Source organism: Podarcis melisellensis (assembly GCF_964234715.1).
Source record: "Podarcis melisellensis genome assembly, chromosome: 10".
In the NCBI taxonomy this organism is placed as follows: domain Eukaryota; kingdom Metazoa; phylum Chordata; class Lepidosauria; order Squamata; family Lacertidae; genus Podarcis; species Podarcis melisellensis.
In genome coordinates this window covers 40,398,531-40,421,533 of record NC_138542.1, presented here as the reverse complement: position 1 = coordinate 40,421,533, position 23,003 = coordinate 40,398,531, and the positions used below count along the sequence as shown (strand labels likewise).

At 42.2% G+C, this 23,003-nt stretch overlaps 1 protein-coding gene across 2 annotated transcripts; it reads right to left on the bottom strand.

Annotated features, from left to right (window-relative positions):
- Window positions 1-1,912: 1,912 nt before the first annotated feature.
- NUDT4 (nudix hydrolase 4) lies at window positions 1,913-17,778 on the bottom strand. 2 transcript variants are annotated; one of them, XM_081928878.1, is made up of 5 exons: window positions 17,250-17,778; window positions 8,865-8,975; window positions 7,502-7,546; window positions 5,766-5,853; window positions 1,913-4,926 (listed from the first exon to the last, which is right to left on the bottom strand). In XM_081928878.1, exons 1-5 carry the CDS (start codon window positions 17,346-17,348, stop codon window positions 4,724-4,726), a joined length of 546 nt encoding a protein of 181 aa, XP_081785004.1. In that variant the 5' UTR covers window positions 17,349-17,778; the 3' UTR covers window positions 1,913-4,723. The 2 variants fall into 2 exon arrangements, with proteins under 2 accessions (XP_081785004.1, XP_081785005.1); XM_081928879.1 differs by having other exon boundaries at window positions 5,766-5,850; window positions 17,250-17,775.
- Window positions 17,779-23,003: the final 5,225 nt, after the last annotated feature.

Below are 23,003 nucleotides of genomic sequence, written 5' to 3'. Positions count from 1 at the left end.
TCCTAGATCTTGGGAGTCCCTATTGACTATGCAGGATACAGCCAATGGAAGTTGAAGTCAAGTAATAAGTGGAGAGCAGCAGATTAGCCCTACCAGGTTGCAAGCCATAATGTAAAAGCTTTTTTAAAACTCAAAACTTGGACTTGCAAATAAACCCAGAGCTAGTGCTCTTGCACAACGGTTAATGCGCATACTGCTCAGTCTTCGCAGTCTTTCACAGCTGTGTTCTAAACTCTGTAAGTTTCCCGATTATTTTTAAAGCTGAAGCTCAAGTATAATAGTCATTTAATTTTGAAGGTTATCAAAGCATGGGTAGCTGTTCAGATAGGGTCACAGCTGACATACCAACTGAAGTTGGCCACCTCAGTCTCTACTGGCAAAGCTTGAGCCAAGATCACCCCTTGGTCCTTCAGGTTTAGTACAACCCTATCCAGAAGAACAGAAGCTCTATTTTCTGGTATTGTGACTGGATTGTGAAACTATTCCATTTAACAGCAACGTTGCTGGTCAAATGTCTTAAGTTTAGGAGTGACATGAGTATATAGAAATTGTTTATAAATTAAAAGACAAATATACACTCACCTTATTGTCTCAGTGGACTCCCAGTACCTGTGGGAGATTAAAATTGTAGAGTAACTCAACTCATTGCCTAGTGAGGGAAAGTTACAGGCTCACATAAGAGGCCAAGCACACTTCTGCTGTACAGTTGTAGATACTTGCTTTTCTCCATTGTTTCCTTTCACACAGGAGGGGAAAAGTTCAGTGGAATGCTGAATGTATTAATTGGGAGATGTGGAAATGTCCTTGAGAGGAGTATGTGGGGTGGGCATCCATGCCGTGGTTTAAACATATTTGTTATTAACCCCTCCCCTTTACTGGATAACATGCTTGTTCAGAGCTGCTAAGCAATCCTTGTTCTTTAAATCTGCTAACTGCAGATTTAGCAGAGTGAGGTAATGTATCAGGAGTGTGGAGAAGGGGGTGGGGAGGCATTCTCTGTGAGCCATGCATAGTGCTACAAGGTAAAGTGTGGTCCAGACTTATACAAGGCTTTGCTTCCACACTGGCTGGATCACTGAACAGACACACTTGGGATAGACAACAACATGCTGTTGTGCATCCTAACATGTCAGAGGAAGCAGAGCAGAGAACAAGCGAGAGCAGGAGGTGGGGAGAAGTTACTAAATTGCTCAAACCCCAGGTAGAAGTTTGCCATTTCAATGAAGATTGAGCCCTCCCCCTAGTGGAGTGTTCATTGTTCTGAAAGGGATAGCCTCATACCCAGCAAGTGCAGCGGGTAGGGTTAAAGTAGACCAGGAGCAAAGAGATGGGGGCCTGAAATAACTGCCCCTTCAGGTACAAGAACAAGTATAGCATTTCCACGTGACATCACTGCAGGTCACTTGTGAGTTTATAGCATGTAGCTGATGTCAGAAATGGGTGAGAGAAGCAGGAAGTGAGCCTAACCACGAAGCAATATTTGTAAGCAAAATTCTCAAGTTTGTGGACACATCCACAAAATGAAACAACAGTCAGGGACATGGGAGGCAAGCACAAACGTTTCTTCTTGAGTAGCTTGGGCATACAGGCAATAGGCGGCAATTCTGTATAAATTTACCTGAAAGTAAATCCCACTGAACGCCATGGGGTTCTTGGGGTGCAAAGCATGTTGTGTACCACTAAGATGTGGTCCCTGCCCTCAACTACAAGCACAGAAAAACTTCCAGGCCACAGAAGGAGGTAAAAGTCACTCATGTTTTATAAGTTTTCCAACACTGTTTTCTACTACAGACTTTGCAATACACTTGATTTGAATGAGCCACTCTCAAACACATGTTGAGTTGGAGACCACTGTTCCCAATACTTAAATCTGAATTTTATTGCTATATAAAGAAGCTACAGTCTTTGCAGATTGTGTTTCAATTTTTTTTTATTTTGGAGGATCATTTCAGATATAAAAAGTCAAAATTCTTACATCAATCTTTAAAAGAAAGCCATGCACACAGCTCAAAATGTTTACAACTTAACTTGTAGTTTTCCTTCAAACGTTTTACTTCTCAGAAGCATGTTGAGCATTTGTTCCAACATTTTGACAGTAGCCCTGGTTAGTCTGCAATAAGCACTCAGGATGGTATTTTTACTTTTAATAGCCTCTATAACCTACATAAATACTCTTGCAATGTTGGTATGGCATGTTCCCAATTAACTATTCACTGTAACAAACTCCCACTGTATTAAGTCAAGACCTGCCTATACTTCTCTGGTAATGACCTTCTGACTTTGCAAACCATGTCTTAAGATACTGAAGACATGGACTGCCCTGTGGAATCTGGTCCTAGTCAACTTTTATTTCCCTGCCTTGTGAAGCCAGCTACAGGTTCAAAGGTCACTTAGGGGGAACACTAGCCTAGTTCCACAAGAATGCTTCACTATATACTAATCCCTCAGCATTTTAATGTCAACCCTGAACCCCTTACTGGAGTTATTTGACTATGGTTTAATCTTGACAGAAGAGGTCTTAGCTGTTATTTGACACATTCATGCTGTCCGGTCTATTCTTCCAAATGACAGAAATAGACAATGTTTCTGTGTTCACTTGTCTATAAGTGAAAATGCAACAATGGCAGCTAAATAATACAGTGGACCTCTTGTCATTCCAGTGTTATGCTGCAAGACAGACTTTAGAAGTCAGTATGAATAAGGGGCTTTATCTGAAGTTGCATAGGCAGAAGAGATCTGTACACCAATATATTTAAAACTGTATGTGGCACAGCAGCCTGGAGTATTTATAAGCCATCACCTTTGATTTGGTTAGCACTGACAACTGTACATTTTTACATAACACATAAATGTTAGAAACCAAAGTATTCATGCATTACCAATATGTAGCTTCTCTATGCTTGGCTTGGTTTTATGTTCCAAAAGCAAAAGTTGAGATGAAAGCAGTTATAGTAACCAAAAACTTAAAATTGCTCTTACTTCCATCACTGTGATGAACAAGAGACATTTCTCATATTATCATCATCATGTGGTTAGTGATAACTGAATAAGAGTGTGGGGTTGAAGTGCTGACTTAGGAATCAGGAAAAATGCATACTTGTTAACTAGCCATTTCCTTAATCCGATTAGTGTACAAAGTTTCACATTGATGGGTCTGCCACCAGTCTACTATGAATGTTCTTTTGACCATCTGAATCAGAATATGGAAAGTAAGGCTCTTCAAGCACAAAACTGATGACATCTACGGCTCCACTCAGATTCTCTGAAGCCAGTAACTCCTGGAAGTTCTAACCTGAGCAAGATGTTGCAAGTCCATCTCCAGTTAATAGTACTTACTTATGGCTCTTGAAGCAACACTCACAACCAAACCTCTTACTGATGTTCCTTGCTTAAATGCATTTCTATGGCACTATGTGTGATTCCCACATGTTTCTAGAAGGAAAGCATATGGCACCAATATTTTCCTTAAAAACTGTAACAGCACGTGGGTTAATTTATAGCAGCATTTTTACCCAATGTATTGGAAGTTAGCGTGTAAGTTTGCCACCTTTTTCTCAGACAGGATTCCTGTGCCTTTATCTGTTATGTGATGAGCAGGAACTCACTAGGTGAAGATTCAGTGAGTGAGCTATTAAAGATTCTGCTGGTTACATAGCTATTAAGACACAGAAGTCCTAGGTAGTAACCTACTGGTGTGAGCAACAGAGTATTTACATTACCTTTTCTTTCCACTTTACACTATACACCAGTTGGATTATTTACAGTGGGTTTATGTTACATAGAAAGAATGAGAAGAGACAGTTTCATAATAGAGGTAGTTCTTTACCTCAACCACAGTAATGACTTGAGGGATCAAGGGAAAGTTCAGCGTACAGTAAATGCTTTTAGAGATTTCTGAAATTAGACTTCATATAATTTAGAGAATCTCTATAGCCATATTTTAGTTGCAAGCATTAAAAGAGGATTAGAACCCCATTTAGTCTGCTTTTTTCCTTAAAGCTCAAGACAGTTATCTTCCCAATAGTGATCCAAATCATGTGTTTTGGAAACTGGCTGGAAGAAGCTGGGATGGTCCCCAGTAGTGAATCAACACCTGCTGGAATAGCAAAGAAAGCCAAGGCTGACTTTGGCAAGAGGAGAGCAAGCAGGTTAAGGGGTTGGCATGTTAGCATTTTTCTCGAATCTGCCTGTTTGGCTAATAATTGTAAGCAAGAGCAGTGTGAAGGATTGGCAGAGGCAGACAAGCTGGCACTACTCTGGTTAGGATTTGTAAGTGAAATATTTGGGGAGGACACTTCTTGACATAGAAGGCACTTCTTTGTTGGTTTCTACTGCCTTTTAACTTGTCCAACAAATTTTGTACTGAAGTAGGGAAATAAGGATGACTAAATTAAAAACAGTTTCCCCAAAATAGCATTTTTTGATTTTTAGGAAATTTAACAAAATTAAGCCAGACTCAAATGCCAAATTACAAATTCACTCCTGTTTTTTGTTTTTTTTTTAATCAGGTTTTAAAAAGCCACAAAGAGGACCATTTAAGGCATCTTTAAGAATTCCCTGTATGGCTTTGGTTTGTTGAAATATTAAACATTGCTAAAAAAAAGAAAGAATGTATATGTCTGAACATAAAGTGTTCACACACTCAATTTAAATGACTATACACATAGCACATGACCACTAACACATCTCCCCTTGTGATGGTGAACCAAAAAGTAGCTGAATTTTATCTTACAGTTGAGGGCAACCCAGAAGTCTGTGCAGGAGTAACATATAGAGAGTTGTTATCAGGATGGGAAGAAACCACAGAATTTCCATTGGTTGGTGAACATCCCAGTTTCAATTTTTCCAAGTACTCTGCATGTACTGGCTTGTGACACTGAAGGACCTTGATTGCATCTTCAACTTTAAACCACTCTCTTTTCCTTCCTACAACATGAAAAGAATAAATGTTTCAAATACAGTAGTGGACATTTAGAACCTTACAATCTGTCAACTTTAAAATGAAGTGGGCAAATGTGGCTGAAACATTCTAAAGAGTCCCCCAGAGATCCATCCACTATTTAAGGGCACTTAGTAGCGGCAAGCAGAATTGTGAAAAACAAGGGTATTAACTACAGACAGCCAAGATCTTCAACTCTGTTCATAAAATTCCTAAGTTGGTCTTATGATGTTAGGTGCTGAATAAGGATCATGAACATTTGGAGCTATAAATAAAGGCTTCTAATTACCACAGTTGGCTGAATGGTTCACTGTGAGACTAACAGGCTGGTGTCTACTTTTATTAATGTATTATGTTAATTATGTGCAAATTAACATGAAAGTTAGTTTGTCCATCTGTTCCCTTGCCAACAAACAAATAGCCTGCTTTTTATCTACTATCTTTTTATCTACCTGTTCTGATTCATTAGAAGTATATGGCATTCTGAATATTACTCATTATCCCAAGTTCTTTCAACCAATTAGTAGTTTAAAGTATCCATAAAAACAGCATGCCATGGAGTGTCAAACTGGAATCAAACACAAAATTTATCTACTTCCATAAATTATTCTATTAATGCTATTAGAGCAGTGGCCAATTAGTGATAAAATAAAATGGTGCTGGCTGCTCTTGAGTTATCCTTTGAACCTTTTTAGTACACCTCTAACTTTAATAACTTGCAGCATCATGCTTCTTGAACACCAGTTGTGTGAAAGCTATCCTAAAAATAGCATGGTTCTGATACTGCATTACACACTTAGCACATGCAGGGTTGAAAATGTCTTGCCTATATTAACCGAATCCTCCCAGTCTTCCAGGATTTCAGTCACTGTAAGAACATAAACATAAGTCCTATGTTTCCGGTCTTGATTCTGCTTCAGTAGGAAGAAGAGAGAACAGACATATTAATTCACACTTGCAACATTAGATAGCTATTTACTTAGAATCACTTATATACTATCTTTCCACTATAATATAGCCCTCAAGGTGCCTAAAATTCAAACACTGCAACAAGGTTATTTAAAAATACAATGGTACACATACAAATTCAATAGTTTAAATGGGGGGAATGTAAATTAGAACTGTTTTTTAAAAAAGTCAATGGAAAAACAAGTGAAAAGCAAATGTATACTGTTGGTAGCAGTACAGAAACATGTCAGTCTTCTAAGAGGCAGCTATGAGTTCTCTTGGCAAAGCTTTACCTCTCATTTAAATTGGAGCCAGTTGAGGCATGTGTGAGTGTCTGGAGACAGTTGGAGGATGGATGGCAGTTAACAGATTGAGCTTGAATCCTGACAAGACGGAAGTACTGTTTCTGGGGGACTCCCTAGTCCTGAATGGGGTAACTGTGCCCCTGAAGGACCAGGTACACAGCCTGGGGGTCATTTTGGACTCACAGCTGTCCACGGAGGCGCAGGTCAATTCTGTGTCCAGGGAACCAGAGTGAGACATGGTCTGGTTATTTCCTATTTGGATTACTGCAATACACTCTACCTTGGAAGGTGACTCAGAAACTACAATTAACCCAGAATGTGGTTGCTAGACTGGTGACTGGGAGCAGCCACCGGGACCACAACACCAGTCCTAAAACATCTACATTGGCTCCCAGTACGTTTTTGAGCACAATTCGAAGTGTTGGTATTGACCTTTAAAGTCCTAAATGGCTTCAGACCTGTATATGTGAAGAAGCATCTATGCCCATTGTTCAGCCTGGACTCTGAAGAAGCCCTTCTGGCAGCTCTCTCATTGTGGAAAGTGAAGTTACCAGGAACCGGGCAGAGGGCCTTCTCAGTAGCCCCACCCAGTGAAACACCCTCCCATCAGATGTCAAAGAGATAAATAATTCTATGACCTTCCATAGACATCTGAAGGCAGCCCTGCACCAGGAAGCTTTTAATATGTGATGTTCTGTTGTGTTTTTGTATATTCTGTTGGAAGCCATCCACAGTGGCCGGGGCAACCCAGTCAGATGAGGTGGGGGTACAAAATGATCGTGATCATCATCATCATGAACTGTGATGTTAGAAACAGGGCTCCACTTTTTCGATCTGCGTATATTTCATTAGGAACTGCGGATTACAGCATCTATCCAGGAGTTAAACTAACATTCTCCGTTCACTGCTTGAAAACTAGAACTATACAAACACCCCAATCCTAATCACATTTCCTTTCAAACCTTTGTTGCATTCATTAGGTCAGTCACTTTGCAGACCAGCAAAAATGGGATCCTAGAGACAATTCTTATTCTAGTATATTTTCACCCATTATGCAGGTACTGGATAGTGTCCCCAGCACAATTTACTGAATCAGCTCCTTCCCTACTTATAAATATTTTGTACATGAATGTCAATATTTTTCTATTCCCAAACCTGACTTATTTATATATGAAGTGTAGAAGGTATTCAAATTATCAGCCCTTAATTAAAATACCTGTTTTCCAAGATTCCACCCCTTCCGTATTAGAAATGCAAACTACATTTCACAGCATGTACATCACAGAATATATATTTTTAAACAGCTCACCTCAAATATTCCCAGCAATCTGCCTAGTTTTCCCTTTACTCCAGCCTGCAAGGAATAAAGATAATCAGATATTTTCCCCACAAGCAATCTTTCTTACAGATTCATTACAATATTCAAAACCAATGTTTAATTTACTAGCATGCCCAATAATGGTTTCATGATCTATTAAATCTGTGCCCTAGCCAGAGTCTCTTTAGTTTTCCTGAAAGCTAAGGAGCAGGGAGCACATTTTTCTGATTATCAATTTTTTTCAGACACACAACTAAATTTGAGAAGCTTCTAATAGAGCATCTGCTTTTCTTTCTTTTACTGAGTTTACAGTTAGGAAGCATGTGAGTAATAAAGCAAAAAGTGTGTAGGAATTTAGCATACTTAAATAATGTAGCTAGTTCCATTCTGGCTCCCACTTTTAAAAAACTTTTATATTAATGATTTGGGGCTATATTTAGCCAATGCAAACTCCCCCACTCTGGTAATTAGGAACAGAAATACCTGCATCTTGATGAATGCAGATGATTTAGCACTCCTCTCTTTCCGGATTGGGCCTCAAACATCTCTTAGAGGTGCTCAGCACATACTGTAAACTATTTCCTAGCTGAGATTTAAAACTTCTAAGATTATCCATACATTCAAACAAATAATATTTCATTCTGTGATAAGTGCTTCTTAAGTAGCACATCCTGGAAATTTCAGTTTATTTATTTGATTCACTACCTGCCATGAGATTACAAGGAGGTTCAAAGCAATTTAGAAATGCATTTTTAAGAACAGTTTAAAATAAATTACAGGCACAAGAATAGGGTGAGTCCTATAAATATCTAACTCAAAGGCCAGAGTGAAGAGGGGCCTCTTCAAGCAAACAACAGGAACTATGTAAGGAAGGTGTCAGACACATATAATGAAGGTGTCCCTCCTCTGTCGGTAGGGAATTCCACAACTTAAGGGCTGCCTCTCCTGTACCAACACACAAATGTCTGATGGCTGTGGAATTATCAAGATTAGAAAAAACTGTAGCCCAGAAAACAACTCTAACCATGCAATAAAGCAGAAGAGTCCTGTGTGGACTCAAGTGTTTGGCAGACCCAGCTGATAGGCATCTGTTGGAAAGTGTTTCATTTAAATTAGGAACAATTCAATTCTTTCAGTAAGCTATTATCTTTATAGCCAGCATCTCATGAACATGAGAACAGCCATGCGGATGGCTATTGTCATTTATAACAGGTCTGCCACATGCCTGTCCTAGGAGGGGAGTAGCCCTTGTCTATGTGGCTCTCAGTTAAGTTTGCTTAAATGAGTCATCTGTTAAAATTCAGAGAATGCATATCCATACAGCATTTCAAGCTGAGAGTTCTAAATTCTTTACCTCTTCATAGACTTCTCTGACAGCAGCTCCACCAGGTTCCTCTTCTGGTTCCATTCCTCCACCTGGAACAATCCACTGATCTGGGTACCGGCTGCTACTTACTAAAAGAACCTGCAAAGAAAAAGATTTTCTTATGACTGAGTGAATTAAAACTCAGTGAGACTTCATGAAACCAAACTGATATTTTGTGAAGTTAACAAAATGTTTAAGATGTCCACCAAATGGTACTCAAGGGAGCCAACAATATCAAATATATGTTAACAGATCCAAGCTTGGGTGACAGGCTACAAAGTTCAAGAATTCTGCACTCCTTCCCTTGCATCAAACTTTTATATACATATTAAAGTCAGATAATATGTCAAGTTTTGAGTATGCTTTCCTGGATGTTTCCATATTTAGTTCACAGTCAACTTACTGCAAGACTGTCAGTTTTAATAAAATATGACCCAATTAAGTTATCCAAAAAATAAAATAGCTGTCTATTCAAAGCATTTCAGACATGACTGCAAATGTTTTAATAAGTAGAAGGACAGTAACAATGGAAGCAGAACCCAATTCAGAACATCAAGATAATGTTCTTGGAGAAACCCAGACCAAGATGACAACTTATTCAGGCCAATACAGACTGCATTAGATACCCAATTCCTCTGTGTCTACAGTGGAAGTCCAAAGCCCATTCTGGACATGAAAATCTGTGTATGCACCAGTGTGTTAATGCGCACACAGGTTGAAGAAACCTAATACTTTCCATGTGCACTTTTGTGCACATTCTTGTGCTTTCAACTGAACTCAGTGGGTTACCTTTTTTTAAGAAAAAGTGTGTCATGACCAGCCTCACTAGCAGCCCACAAAGGATTGCTTCCATCCTAGTGCTGAGGGCAGTTTCAGCCACACATTCTACAGTAAAATGCAAGGGTTTAGATGCAGAACCATTACCTTTCCTATTATATTAAAACATTAAACACAAGGAAGCTAGACTGTGATTCAACAAAGCAAATACAAATCTGTACAGGCTTCTTGGATTCTTACAATTCAAAGCAACTAATTGTTTAGATTCCATACTTTAGTCTTATGAAGTTTACATTGGTTGGAAAGCCAAGCCAAGAAATAAATATGAGAGGCATTCTCCTGCACTTTCTAATGTAGCCGCCACAAGGAAGACGGAAAGCATATTAAATTGGATTTAATTTTTATGGAATAGCTAAGGGCTCTTTCACACTTTCACTTGCCCTGTGTTTTCTAGGCACGGGTCTGGGTGGTTCTGCTTTGGCCTGCCGCTTTCACCCAGAAAACCCACCCTTTAGCACTAAAGCGGACAAAAGGCAATCTGCAGAAAACCCAATTGCTGTTTTCCTGGGGGAAAGCGGCAGGCCAAGTAGAAATGTGGAAGAACCCAGTGACTCAAATGCATTTGTCTTACATACTACAGTATTTCAGAATTTTAGATAGAATTTAACTGTTTTTAGCTGTGTGTGTTTTTAGGTATCTTGAATGTTTTGTGCTCTAACTATGAACTGAGGATACCAATTTCCTTTCAGTGAAGGAACTAAGTGTTTTCCATAGTCATGTGAGCAACCACCAAACAATTATGAACACCATTATTCTTCTGTTTCAAAACACTCGGCTTAGTGAAATTGTTTCAATCAGCATTTACATTGATCACAGGCCTGAACAGAGATCCCAGTTACTAGTGCAGGGAGGAAGGAGTCATTGTTTGTCCTGTCTGGAGCTTAAATACATGGCTTTGTACCATTACATAAGATTCAGAGCCATGACATATCATAACATGACAGTGTTTTGAATTACGGACCCTAGCATTAGTGAAGAAAATGCATGTGTTTACAACTGAAGTATTTATATTAAATAATCTGAATGTAATCCAAAGAGTTTCAGAACACATGTTGGATTCATTAGATACAGATCAAATTCTACAAGATAAATATACCATGCTATCATATACTCTTTTTTTTTTAAATTCAAGATTCATAATTATGTTAGAACTGAATAATCCCCCTTACTTTCTTATATAGGAGAAATAAACATGATTGATCCAGGATAATTTGGGAGTCTCTCAATAGTCTTAAAAAGGTAAAGGTAAAGGTACCCCTGCCCGTACGGGCCAGTCTTGACAGACTCTGGGGTTGTGCGCCCATCTCACTTAAGAGGCCAGGGGCCAGCGCTGTCCGGAGACACTTCCGGGTCACATGGCCAGTGTGACATCGCTGCTCTGGCGAGCCAGAGCTGCACACGGAAACGCCGTTTACCTTCCCGCTGGTAAGCGGTCCCTATTTATCTACTTGCACCCGGAGGTGCTTTCGAACTGCTAGGTTGGCAGGCGCTGGGACCGAGCAGCGGGAGCGCACCCCGCAGCAGGGATTCGAACCGCCGACCATGCAATCGGCAAGTCCTAGGTGCTGAGGCTTTAACCCACAGCGCCACCTGTGTCTCAATAGTCTTGCTTTCCTACAAATCAATACAGTTGGGAAGATTACCTTCCAGAAAAGTATGGTCCAATCACAACAAATTTCCACAAAGGCTATTCGCATTCACCATGACACTTATTTATAGTGCTGAGACCTATTATAGACATTTTCCAACTCATCGAAGTGCCATCATTGGTTCTTAGAACAGTGCTGGAGACTCTCTGACTTGTAGCCCACCAGACCTCTGAATAAAGCATGAGAGGCCATTTGCTCACCTGTCAGTCACCGGATGTCAGGTGTGGAGATCTGTTCTCTCTTATGTAATCTATGGGATAAGCCTGTGTTTGACAATAAAAGCCAGTATTTCCACCCACCTAGAAGGTATTTGCTTGCAATCCCAGCTTGAATTCAAGCCAGGGCTGTGAAAGAAAAATCTTCCTTTGGAGCTGCTGTTTGAACTTTGATTCACCTGACATCATATGACTCAAGGGGTTGACAGGTCAGTGCCCTGCCCACCTGTAAAATGCCTCAGAGAACATGGGTCAAATCTGGACCCTCCATCCAGATCTAATTCCTCACCCCAGTCTTAGATTTACAAGCAAGAAGGTATGCCCAGAGGAAATAAAGTAGGAATAGTGCTATGTGTACTGATGCATTGAACAGCGCTATTCCTGTCCACCTGCATTCTTTTGCCATACTCACAGATACCAATCTATTGTATTCTACCTTGTGCATCAACAAACAACCTTGGCAGATGCGCCCAATGCTTTTATCAAAACTCCAGATTTCTTTCAAGGCTTAATGAAAATGTCAAGAAACCTGTTTGCTATTGCTTGGGAGCAAACAGCAGCCACAGCACTGGGTTCTTCCAAACTGATAGTTCCTAGTGCTTATCAAACATAGCAATTCTGCATGCAGATAACATCAAAGAACACTTTTCCACACCTCAGGGTGGAAGCAGGATGTATGAACATAAAAAGTGGTGTGTTCCATTCACACTAGCAAGCATAACACAGCTAAGAGAAAGCACATTTCTGTTTGGGTGCTAAAGTGCTTTTTAGTTTATTTAGGCATTTCAATCTCACATTTGGCTATGAAAATCTCCCAAGACAACTCACAACAGAGCAAAAACATAAAATATATAATCTACTTCTTGCACAACTGTCAAGATTGTTTTAAAATGGGAGGCAACTCCCAGCAGAAGATCCCACAATATGTTCCTCCAAAGTTCTGGAGTGCTCAAACCATTCCTTGCTTCATTCTCTCTTGAGCAGCCAACTTGTCCAACCAGGCAAATTCTAAGCAGCATCACCCATGCCTGATAATGTCTTGGAAGAGTCATTTCCTTGCTCAGTATTTAAACACTATCACATGTTCTACTGCACATTTATTTATTTATATACATACACATATGGTGTGTGAGAAAAAATGGCATTCTAGACTAAATTAAATATTAAGAACATACCAATAAAATGGTGCTGGCAGAATTATGAAAATGTGCAGGCAAGCCTTTTGACACACAAAGCTCACCTTTGTGTGAAAGAAGTTGGAGCAACTGTTTTAGCCTTTCTAAAGAACAGTGATTTGATGGCACAATGTATACTTCCCATAAAAATAAGTAAACAAAGTGTGAATACTCCAGGGCAAAAATCATGTCTTTAGTTTATTGACGTTTAGGAGGTCTGCACTGATCATGCTCACTTCTAACAAGAAAAAGTCCTAAAGTGAAGGAAGACGTTAAAGAAGGAAATTAGAAAAGAGACAGCTAATAGCGTTGGTAGCTTAAGGCTGTTCAGGTCTCTCTTATGAACAGTGCAGTCCCTCTTAACTTTGCTGGGCAGCTGACAGACCAACAAGAAGTTCTTTCTGCAGCTACTAAATGTTGCTGGAGAGGTTTCAGTAACTATAACAAGGATGCCAAAGCAACTGACTGACTGCAGGGTTACTCCCCGACAAAACACATTTTTTCACCCGTTTCAGTGTGTAAGTCATTAGGTATTCACTTGAGCCAGAGTCCACCTGACTGGTCTTGAACCAAAGTGGACTGTGTGACTGACAGACTCACCTTTGTAAGCTAAATGTTAAGAAACTATTTCGAGTTCCATGTATCCACTGTCAAAATGTTGCATTTTTTCAGCCAAGGCAAGGACAGTGCGGAAAGGTCATTTACACTGCTTTTACCAATGTTGGCTCTCATATGTTTGTAGACAGGAATGAAAAAGGCAATTTTTCAGCACCATTCTCTCTCTGGACAATAAAGAGTACTATGTTGTAACTTGAAATATGAAGGAAGAACCCCAGAGGCTGCCAGCTTACCACATGGTTTTGTCCCATTTCAGCTGAGACTTAAGTTGTGAGTACTCCTTTTTCTATATTAAGCATTTTTTATTATATAGGAAATAGATTTTTAGCCATTACAACTTCTGTGCGAGGACTAACTTTCATCAAGAGAATTTACAGACCAGAAAAGCCCCACTTCAAGAAGAAAAAAGCTATTTGAATTGTATTAAATGTACCGAGATGCCAACTCTCTCTTCATTACTGGAAGCAATTAAGACCCTGCAGAGGCTAATTGAAAGTCACAAACAGTCTCTACCAACTGACAGTATAACGGCATGCTAGTATATAAGCATAAACTGTTACACAGAAACGAACATGTAACAGGCACTTGTAAAAGACAGGATTACTGCAAATCTTGTCCTTTGTTAACAGAACACTTAGTTTCATTTTACCGAAACACCTGCAATCTCTGTGCTTTCATGATGACTAGTAAAACTCCTTGCTTTGCAAACACCAAAACTGTACCCAAGAATCTTACAAGAATTCTGAACAGAAATTCTTTGCAGAATTTTCTGAAACACAATATCCTATTGAGAATGCAAAAAGAGGAATAAGCCAGGATTGTTTCAAGATAATAGACATAAATTACCTACTACTATTGCTGAAACTCTGATAAATTAAGTTTTATCTCCACCACTGGAGGACCCCAGTACACACAAGAGGTCAACTAGTTCACACACAAAAATGGACAGTTTTTGTCCATATGTGTTTGTGGAATTTTGAGCAGTGGATCTCTCAAGCCACTCACCCAAAGCTGCTAAACATTAAGGACAAGTAGTTGCCACAATACAGTTACTGTCTCATTCTTTGAATATATGTTACTTAAACCTAAAATAACAATTAAAAGATGCTGAGTATCTCACTTTTTAGTATAGCTGGAGCTCCCTCTACAGCCCCAATACTGTGCAAGAAGCCTATTGGAAGCATATACTGGCAATATTTAGCAAAACAATTCAGGTGTGCCAACAGACTTAAAGCAGTACTTTTGCTTTAAATTTGGACTCATTCAATTACATTGTTAGTAGCCCAGCACAGCAATGTGAAGTTTCAAACAATACAATTACAGAAACTATTTGTACTAGCTTAGACTGCTCTACAGAAGTTTACACAAAAATAACTTTTTAGACAAAATAGCTAAAAGTAGTAGTTGTGCCTAGGCAATATTTCTGGTTGCTAAATACCAGCGGCACAATATTTCTGGTTGAAATGCATTTTGTTTGGTTGGGTTTTTTGCCCTATGTTAGCAGTCCCCACCCACTTCAGCTTTAATCATGCTATGTCTCAGTTGTACTTCCCATCTAGCATATACTTCCAGAAGCAAGATCCAACTGTACCAGGGAATTGTATAATTGCATCACAGAATATGGAAAGCTTTTTCCTAACAGCTGATACAGCCAAGCCTACTTTTGGCAGAACTGCCTCTAGGTTGTGTGACAGATCCATTGTGTACTAGTGTTGGCAAAGGTAAATCTGTAGAGACTGTATTATGAAGTCAGGAATGCTTCACTGTTTCTCCCTACAACTACACTGCCTCTCAAGATGGCAAATGGCTCTTGGTACTTCTCGGGCATGTTTAATATTTTTTTCTGGTAAATGATATAATCAAAGGATAGAACAATAATATTCTGTACTTTCCAATAAAGGTCCACAGTATAATACTTGGCTTTTTAAAATCTGCTGCTTACATTTTATGTGCACAGCCCAATTTAAAATGATAAATGAGACCATAATCTCCCTTTCAAGAAACTGGAGAAAAAGCAGCTGAAAAGCTACACTAACCTGCAGCCCAATTCTTATTCAAACAGATCACCAAGCTAAATGGTAACTACACGGTAACCCCAATTATGTATATACAGGAGTGTATCCTTAGTCTCATATTTTCAGTTCTCTCACATATCCTTATGGACAGCAACACAGAAAGGAAGCAGCACAGCCAGGCAGTGACAACAGGTTATTTGAAAAAATTATTTAAAGAGGCTCTAGAAGACTTAGTAATGGCTTGATATGTCCCCAAAATATAAAAAAATCTTGACTGCCTTTAACTTACCATCTGCTACATTAATGCATAGTCACATTTGCTATCTTACTTTGAAGTGTAAGAAAAACAGCAAAATGTAATGCTGTTATAAAACTATATATGGCTAGAAGGTAGCAAAAGTAGATTTCAAGGGGGGTGAGCCTTGTTTTTCAGTGCAGACCTCTATCACAACTACAGTTCATGCATATGTATATCCATCTCAATATCCATATATTTGAAACCAGAGGTAGTGTGGCATTTCAAAGCCTATTCAGTCTTACTAGATTCTATTATACTGTATGCAGAAATATGCACATTTAGCCTGTTGCAAAAGTGAAACTGCATGTCTGATTTATACATGCTGTTTGCCTTACAAACAGGTTTGAAACACACATTCATCCAAGCACGCTGGGAGATATCCAATCAGTCACAATCAGAGTAGACCCATTGTAACTTAAATGCATTGATTTCAGTGGGGCTACTCTGAGCATGTCTAGTATTAAATATCACCCACATAGCAGCCAACTCCTAGGGGCCAAGGCCCCCCAATATTCGAGGGGACCCCCCCAAGTTGATGGGCATTGCCATTCAAATGGTGTGCGTGCACCATCCCCTCTTTTATTCAGGTGGTCACCCCTAATAAGCCATTATAAACATGCTTCAAAGCCACATCACTATGTCTGAGCTACCTGGGTAGCAACTGAACAGTAGACAACTACTCAGATATTAACTATTTACTCTGAACGCATCACAAAGAGATAGAGTAAAAAAAGAAAAGAAAAGTCATGTACAGGAGCTGGTTATGCAGATTGTTGTTGCATAAATAGGAACTAGTGCCGCCTACCTGTCTGCTCTGCTCTCTGTGTGCGCGGGGGCGGAGGGGGGGGTGTCTGTAAAAACTGACAGTCACAAAAGCAACTCGATCTCCCCGCTGTGGCAGAAGAGGTCATTGAACTCAAGCCATGCTGTTTTCGGAGGCAGCCAGATCTGTCCGGCTAGTGTCAAATGTATTAAAGATGCGCAATGCTCAAGGCACAGTGTGCAACCCTTTCATTTCTGTTAAGTAGCCACTGGCGGGCTAAAAGAACAGCCGGCTTTATTCCCCCCCCCCCTCTCTCTCTCACACACACACACAAAAGCACACCACGTTTTAAGACCGGCGGCAGTTTCAGCTCCACTCCCCCCACGTTCCAGCCACAACCAAGTCACCTAAATAACCCGACCTTGGGTCGCCCCATCTCCCTTGCCTTACAGAAGCGGGCTCGGCCCCCTCCTCGGCCCCTCCGATTAGGCCTGCCTCGGAGGGGGGGGGGGAGGGTGGAAAGAAAAGTGGGTCTCTGCGCCCTGGCGACCACGCACCCCGCGCCAAAGCCCAGCCCCGGAGAAGGGACGGGGAAAGCGGGCAGGAACCCTCGAGGATCGCGAGAGGGCGACAAGCCCGGCCTGCTCCGCAAAGCCCCGCACACAAAGGGGGTCCCAGTCAGCGGGAAGGAAGGGATGGCGGGGTGGGCAGCGAGGGAGGCGGAAACTGGGCGCGGCACCATCACCGCCGCCGGGAGAGGGAGACGCGGCCCGACCCCAAACCCCCCCCCCAACCGCCCTCACCTCGTCCTCCCGCTCGCTGCGGAAGCACAAGCACGCCGCCCGCTTCTTGAAACCCTCCCGGTCGTAGGTCCGCGTCTGGTTGGGCTTGAACTTCATCATAGAGGCAGAAATAATAATGCCGCCGCCGCCTCTTCCTCCGGTCACCGGCACTGCGCCTATTCCAGTCGCGGCGACGGCTGAGGCCCCGGCGCTCTCCCGCTTGGCTCTCCGGCCCGCTCCGAGGGGCGGCGGCGGGGCGAGAGCGAGTCCCGTCGTCAAGGGAGGGAGGGAGCGAGCGAGCGAGGGAGGAGGAGGAGACGACGACGACGCGCTTTTCCTCTCAGGGGGACCGAGCGCCGCGAGGAGCGGAGGCGCTGCCGGTGCCGCGGCCGCCCAGGAGGAGTCCACGCCGCGCCATGGAGACGCTCCGACTGCTGGCCCGCTGCCGCCTTCCCGCCGGCGCCTCTGTCCCGGAGCTGCTGGAAGAAGCGCTGCGCTATCTCTTCGCCGCCCCGCCCGCCTCAGTCAGCCGCCCTCATCCGGCCCCCTGAAGCGCCGCCACTCGCCGCTCCTGCGGCCGCTGTACCCACTATTTAACTGTAACGCGCATTCCTCCACCCGCCCGCAGCGGCCCGGCCTCCGCCGCTCACTACGCAGGCGCAGGGCCCGCCTCGGAGGAGGGCTTGGCGAGGGAGGGGCGGGGCGAAGCGAGGAGGCTCCATGGGCTGATCTTGGGGGGGGGAGGGGGTGCCCTAAGGCGAGGCAGCCTCCTCGGCCCCGATCCCCTCAGCCTGACGTGAAAGGAGGAGGGCCTAGCTGGTCCCGGGGCGGCAGGCTGCTTTACTTCCCTCGCGCAATAGCGCCCAAACTAGAATCTCCTGCAATTTGCAATTTGGAAGCGGGAAAAGCGCCTCCCTTTCTTTTCAGTGAGAGTTGCCCCCCACCCCACATGCCATATTTGTAGTGATGACTAGTTTAAACTCGCGCAAGCATTGACAAGAATTTCATAGTTTAGGGAGTGCGCACGGACAAGGCTCGATCCAGTTCACTCCAGATGGCAGCCGCCCGAGCTGTGTACAGGCACCTCTCAGGAGGCCTCTTCCTTTAGGTATAGGATTACAGAGTGGTGCGCATCTCCCATATCGGATCCTTCAGTTTCTCAATGAATGGAAACTCCAAGGAATATGAGTGGCGCCTCCATTTCCTTAGATCCACTCGGTACTCCAAGTGCCTCATTGTGTCAGTTGGGCAAGGGGGAGAAAACAGGTGCCCAGGCGCTGGGAGTATCCCCCTGAATATTAGTGCTACACCCGCAGCGTACTAGACTGGTTTCTGACCTGGTGATGCTAAATAGTCGAAAATTTCAAGGCTGAACTGCAATGTGAAATTCTGGACCGTTGCAGTCAAGCAAAACTAGGATATGGGGACTCCTACCAAAGATCTCGCATTAATATACCAACCCTGAACTTCACATGGAACACAGCAGCAGTGGAGTGCAAAAGTGCACTTAGCCCTTGGGTTCTCCCAATAAGTGCCTGATAAATTCTGGACATGGTTCCATTATATTTTGAAGTAATACACATAGTCCAATATGGAATTATGATGTCATGAGGGTTCAAAAGCCTTTATGGTCAAAACAAATATCTATACCCTGCAAGTTTTAGCTAAGATTACAAGTGAAGCAACATTTATCTGAGTGTACTATCAACAGGCTGCCTTTCCCCCCACCGCTATAGAGTCTGAAGATATGAAGATTAAACATTTACAGATGTATTTCTTTTTAAAAAAATCTTGCCTTATCTTAAGTGATCACCTAAAGAAATACAAGGTTGTCTCCAAATAAGTTTTACTCAGAATTGAAATTAATAGATCTAAGTCATGTCCTTTAATATTAATAGGCCTGCTCTGAGGGCTAGCATTACATACAGCCCATGGTGTTTAGCATGTATTTCATGTTATTGCTGCATCACTGATGGAATAAGCAGCATAACTTGTTGTTGTTTAGTCGTTTAGTCGTGTCCGACTCTTCATGACCCCATGGACCAGAGCACGCCAGGCACTCCTGTCTTCTACTGCCTCCCGCAGTTTGGTCAGGCTCATGTTTGTAGCTTCGAGAACACTGTCCAACCATCTCGTCCTCTGCCGTCCCCTTCTCCTTGTGCCCTCCATCTTTCCCAACATCAGGGTCTTTTCCAGGGAGTCTTCTCTCCTCATGAGGTGGCCAAAGTATTGGAGCCTCAACTTCACGATCTGTCCTTCCACTGAGCACTCAGGGCTGATTTCCTTAAGAATGGATACGTTTGATCTTCTTGCAGTCCATGGGACTCTCAAGAGTCTCCTCCAGCACCATAATTCAAAAGCATCAATTCTTCGGCGATCAGCCTTCTTGATGGTCCAGCTTTCCCTTCCATACATCACTACTGGGAAAACCATGGCTTTAACTATACGGACCTTTGTTGGCAAGGTGATGTCTCTGCTTTTTAAGATGCTGTCTAGGTTTGCCATCGCCTTTCTGCCAAGGAGCAGGCGTCTTTTAATTTCGTGACTGCTGTCTCCATCTGCAGTTATCATGGAGCCCAAAAAAGTAAAATCTCTCACTGCCTCCATTTCTTCCCCTTCTATTTGCCAGGAGGTGATAGGACCAGTGGCCATCATCTTTGTTTTTTTGATGTTGAGCTTCAGACCATATTTTGCGCTCTCCTCTTTCACCCTCATTAAAAGGTTCTTTAATTCCTCCTCACTTTCTGCCATCAAGGTTGTGTCATCTGCACATCTGAGGTTGTTGATATTTCTTTCGGCGATCTTAATTCCGGCTTGGGATTCATGCAGCCCAGCCTTTCGCATGATGAATTCTGCATGTAAATTAAATAAGCAGGGAGACAATATACAGCCTTGTCGTACTCCTTTCCCAATTTTGAACCAATCAGTTGTTCCATATCCAGTTCTAACTGTAGCTTCTTGTCCCACATAGAGATTTCTCAGGAGACAGATGAGGTGATCAGGCACTCCCATTTCTTTAAGAACTTGCCATAGTTTGCTGTGGTCGACACAGTCAAAGGCTTTTGCATAGTCAATGAAGCAGAAGTAGATGTCTTTCTGGAACTCTCTAGCTTTCTCCATAATCCAGCGCATGTTTGCAATTTGGTCTCTGGTTCCTCTGCCGCTTCGAAATCCAGCTTGCACTTCTGGGAGTTCTCGGTCCACATACTGCTTAAGCCTGCCTTGTAGAATTTTAAGCATAACCTTGCTAGCGTGTGAAATAAGTGCAATTGTGCGGTAGTTGGAGCATTCTTTGGCACTGCCCTTCTTAGGGATTGGGATGTAGACTGATCTTCTCCAATCCTCTGGCCACTGCTGCATTTTCCAAATTTGCTGGCATATTGAGTGTAGCACCTTGACAGCATCATCGTTTAAAATTTTAAATAGTTCAGCTGGAATATCATCACTTCCACTGGCCTTGTTATTAACAGTGCTTTCTAAGGCCCATTTGACTTCACTCTCCAGGATGTCTGGCTCAAGGTCAGCAACCACACTACCTGGGGTGTACGAGACATCCATTTCTTTCTGGTATAACTCCTCTGTGTATTCTTGCCACCTCTTCTTGATGTCTTCTGCTTCTGTTAGGTCCTTTCCACTTTTGTCTTTTATTATGGTAATCTTTGTACGAAATGTTCCTTTCATATCTCCAATTTTCTTGAACAGATCTCTGGTTTTCCCCATTCTATTGTTTTCCTCTATTTCTTTGCATTGCTCATTTAAGAAGGCCTTCTTGTCTCTTCTTGCTATTTTTTGGAATTCTGCATTCAATTTCCTGTATCTTTCACTATCTCCCTCACATTTTGCTTGCCTTCTCTCTCCCGCTATTTGTAAGGCCTCGTTGGACAGCCACTTTGCTTTCTTGCATTTCCTTTTCACTGGGATGGTTTTAGTTGCTGCCTCCTGTATAATGTTACGAGCCTCCATCCATAGTTCTTCAGGCACTCTGTCCACCATATCTAAATCCTTAAACCTGTTCCTCACTTCCACCTTTGATTTGACTTAGATTGTATCTTACCGGCCCAGTGGTTTTTCCTACTTTCTTCAGTTTAAGCTTGAATTTTGCTATAAGAAGCTGATGATCTGAGCCACAGTCAGCTCCAGGTCTTGTTTTTGCTGCCTGTATAGAGCTTCTCCATCTTTGGCTGCAGAGAATATAATCAATCTGGTTTCGATGCTGCCCATCTGGTGATGTCCATGTGTAGAGTCGTCTCTTGTGTTGTTGGAAAAGAGTGTTTGTGATGACCAGCTTGTTCTCTTGGCAGAACTCTATTAGCCTTTGCCCTGCTTCGTTTTGAATTCCAAGGCCAAACTTGCCAGTTGTTCCTTTTATCTCTTGACTCCCTACTTTAGCATTCCAATTCCCTATAATGAGAAGAACATCCTTCTTTGGTGTCATTTCTATTAGGTGTTGTAAGTCTTCTTAGAATTGGTCAATTTCAGTTTCTTCAGCACCAGTGGTTGGTGCATAAACTTGGATTACTGTGATGTTAAAAGGTCTGCCTTGGATTCATATTGAGATCATTCTATCATTTTTGAGATTGCATCCCAGTACAGCTTTCACCACTCTTTTGTTGACTATGAGGGCCACTCCATTTCTTTTACGGGATTCTTGCCCACAGTAGTAGATATGATGGTCATCCGAACTGAATTCGCCCATTCCCGTCCATTTTAGTTCACTGATGCCCACGATGTCAATATTTATTCTTGCCATCTCATTTTTGACCACATCCAACTTACCCAGGTTCATGGTTCTTACATTCCAGGTTCCTATGCAATATTTTTCTTTACAGCATTGGACTTTCCTTTCGCTTCCAGGCATATCCGCAACTGAGTGTCCTTTCGGCTTTGGCCCAGCCGCTTCATCAGCTCTGGATCTACTTGTACTTGTCCTCCGCTCTTCCTCAGTAGCATGTTGGACGCCTTCCGACCTGAGGGGCTCATCTTCCAGCGTCATAACTTTTATATGCCTGTTGCCTTTGTCCATGGAGTTTTCTTGGCAGGGATACTGGAGTGGCTTGCCGGTTCCTGCTCCAGGTGGATCACGTTTGGTCAAAACTCTCCACTATGACCTGTCCATCTTGGGTGGCCCTGCACGGCATAGCTCATAGCGTCTCTGAGTTATTCAAGCCCCTTCACCAGGGCAAGGCAGTGATCCATTAAAGAGAAGCAGCATAACTAAATACAGTTTATTAATGCACTATTAACTAGCTCTATTGGAGGTAGCCTATGTGATTAATAGAAATGGAATATTCTGTGTTTGAGTTGCGACACAAGATAAATAGCAATCAAACAAAAGGGATGTCTGATTACTCTTACATCCTGACCCACATCCCTACAGAATTAATCAGAGCAAAACTTTCAGAATATGATCTGCTCAGACAGTGGTCATAAATGGAGGTCCCCACTGAAGTGTGTGCAGGAATGTCCTATGAAGACTGAGTTTACCTCTACCTTTCTGTTTTAACTTTTTATATTGCATTTCCCGTTATATGATCACATTACCCTTTCTGGCACCGGAGTAATAATGCCACACCAGCCAAATACTTCTTTGGAAATCATTCCTATATCTGAGGCTTGTCCAGAATGTCTGTTTTGGCTAGCAGGAGCAAGTAGGAATGATGAAAGTAGCAGATAAAAAGGATAACTGTCTGGAGGGAAGATCCTAAAAAGCAGCAGCAGTTCCTTTTGTCTCTCCTATTACAGCTCCCTGCATTCTTCTAGGAACCTGGGAAAGTC

Bases quoted from the DNA above. Each gene is read 5' to 3' on its own strand.
- NUDT4 (XM_081928878.1), bottom strand. From the start codon at position 17,348: ATGATGAAGTTCAAGCCCAACCAGACGCGGACCTACGACCGGGAGGGT. The intron at 7,547-8,864 runs GTAAAGAATTTA...TATTCCTTGCAG, and splicing joins TCAGAGAAGTCTATGAAGAG to GCTGGAGTAAAGGGAAAACT. The intron at 5,854-7,501 runs GTGAGCTGTTTA...TTCCTACTGAAG, and splicing joins GATTGCTGGGAATATTTGAG to CAGAATCAAGACCGGAAACA.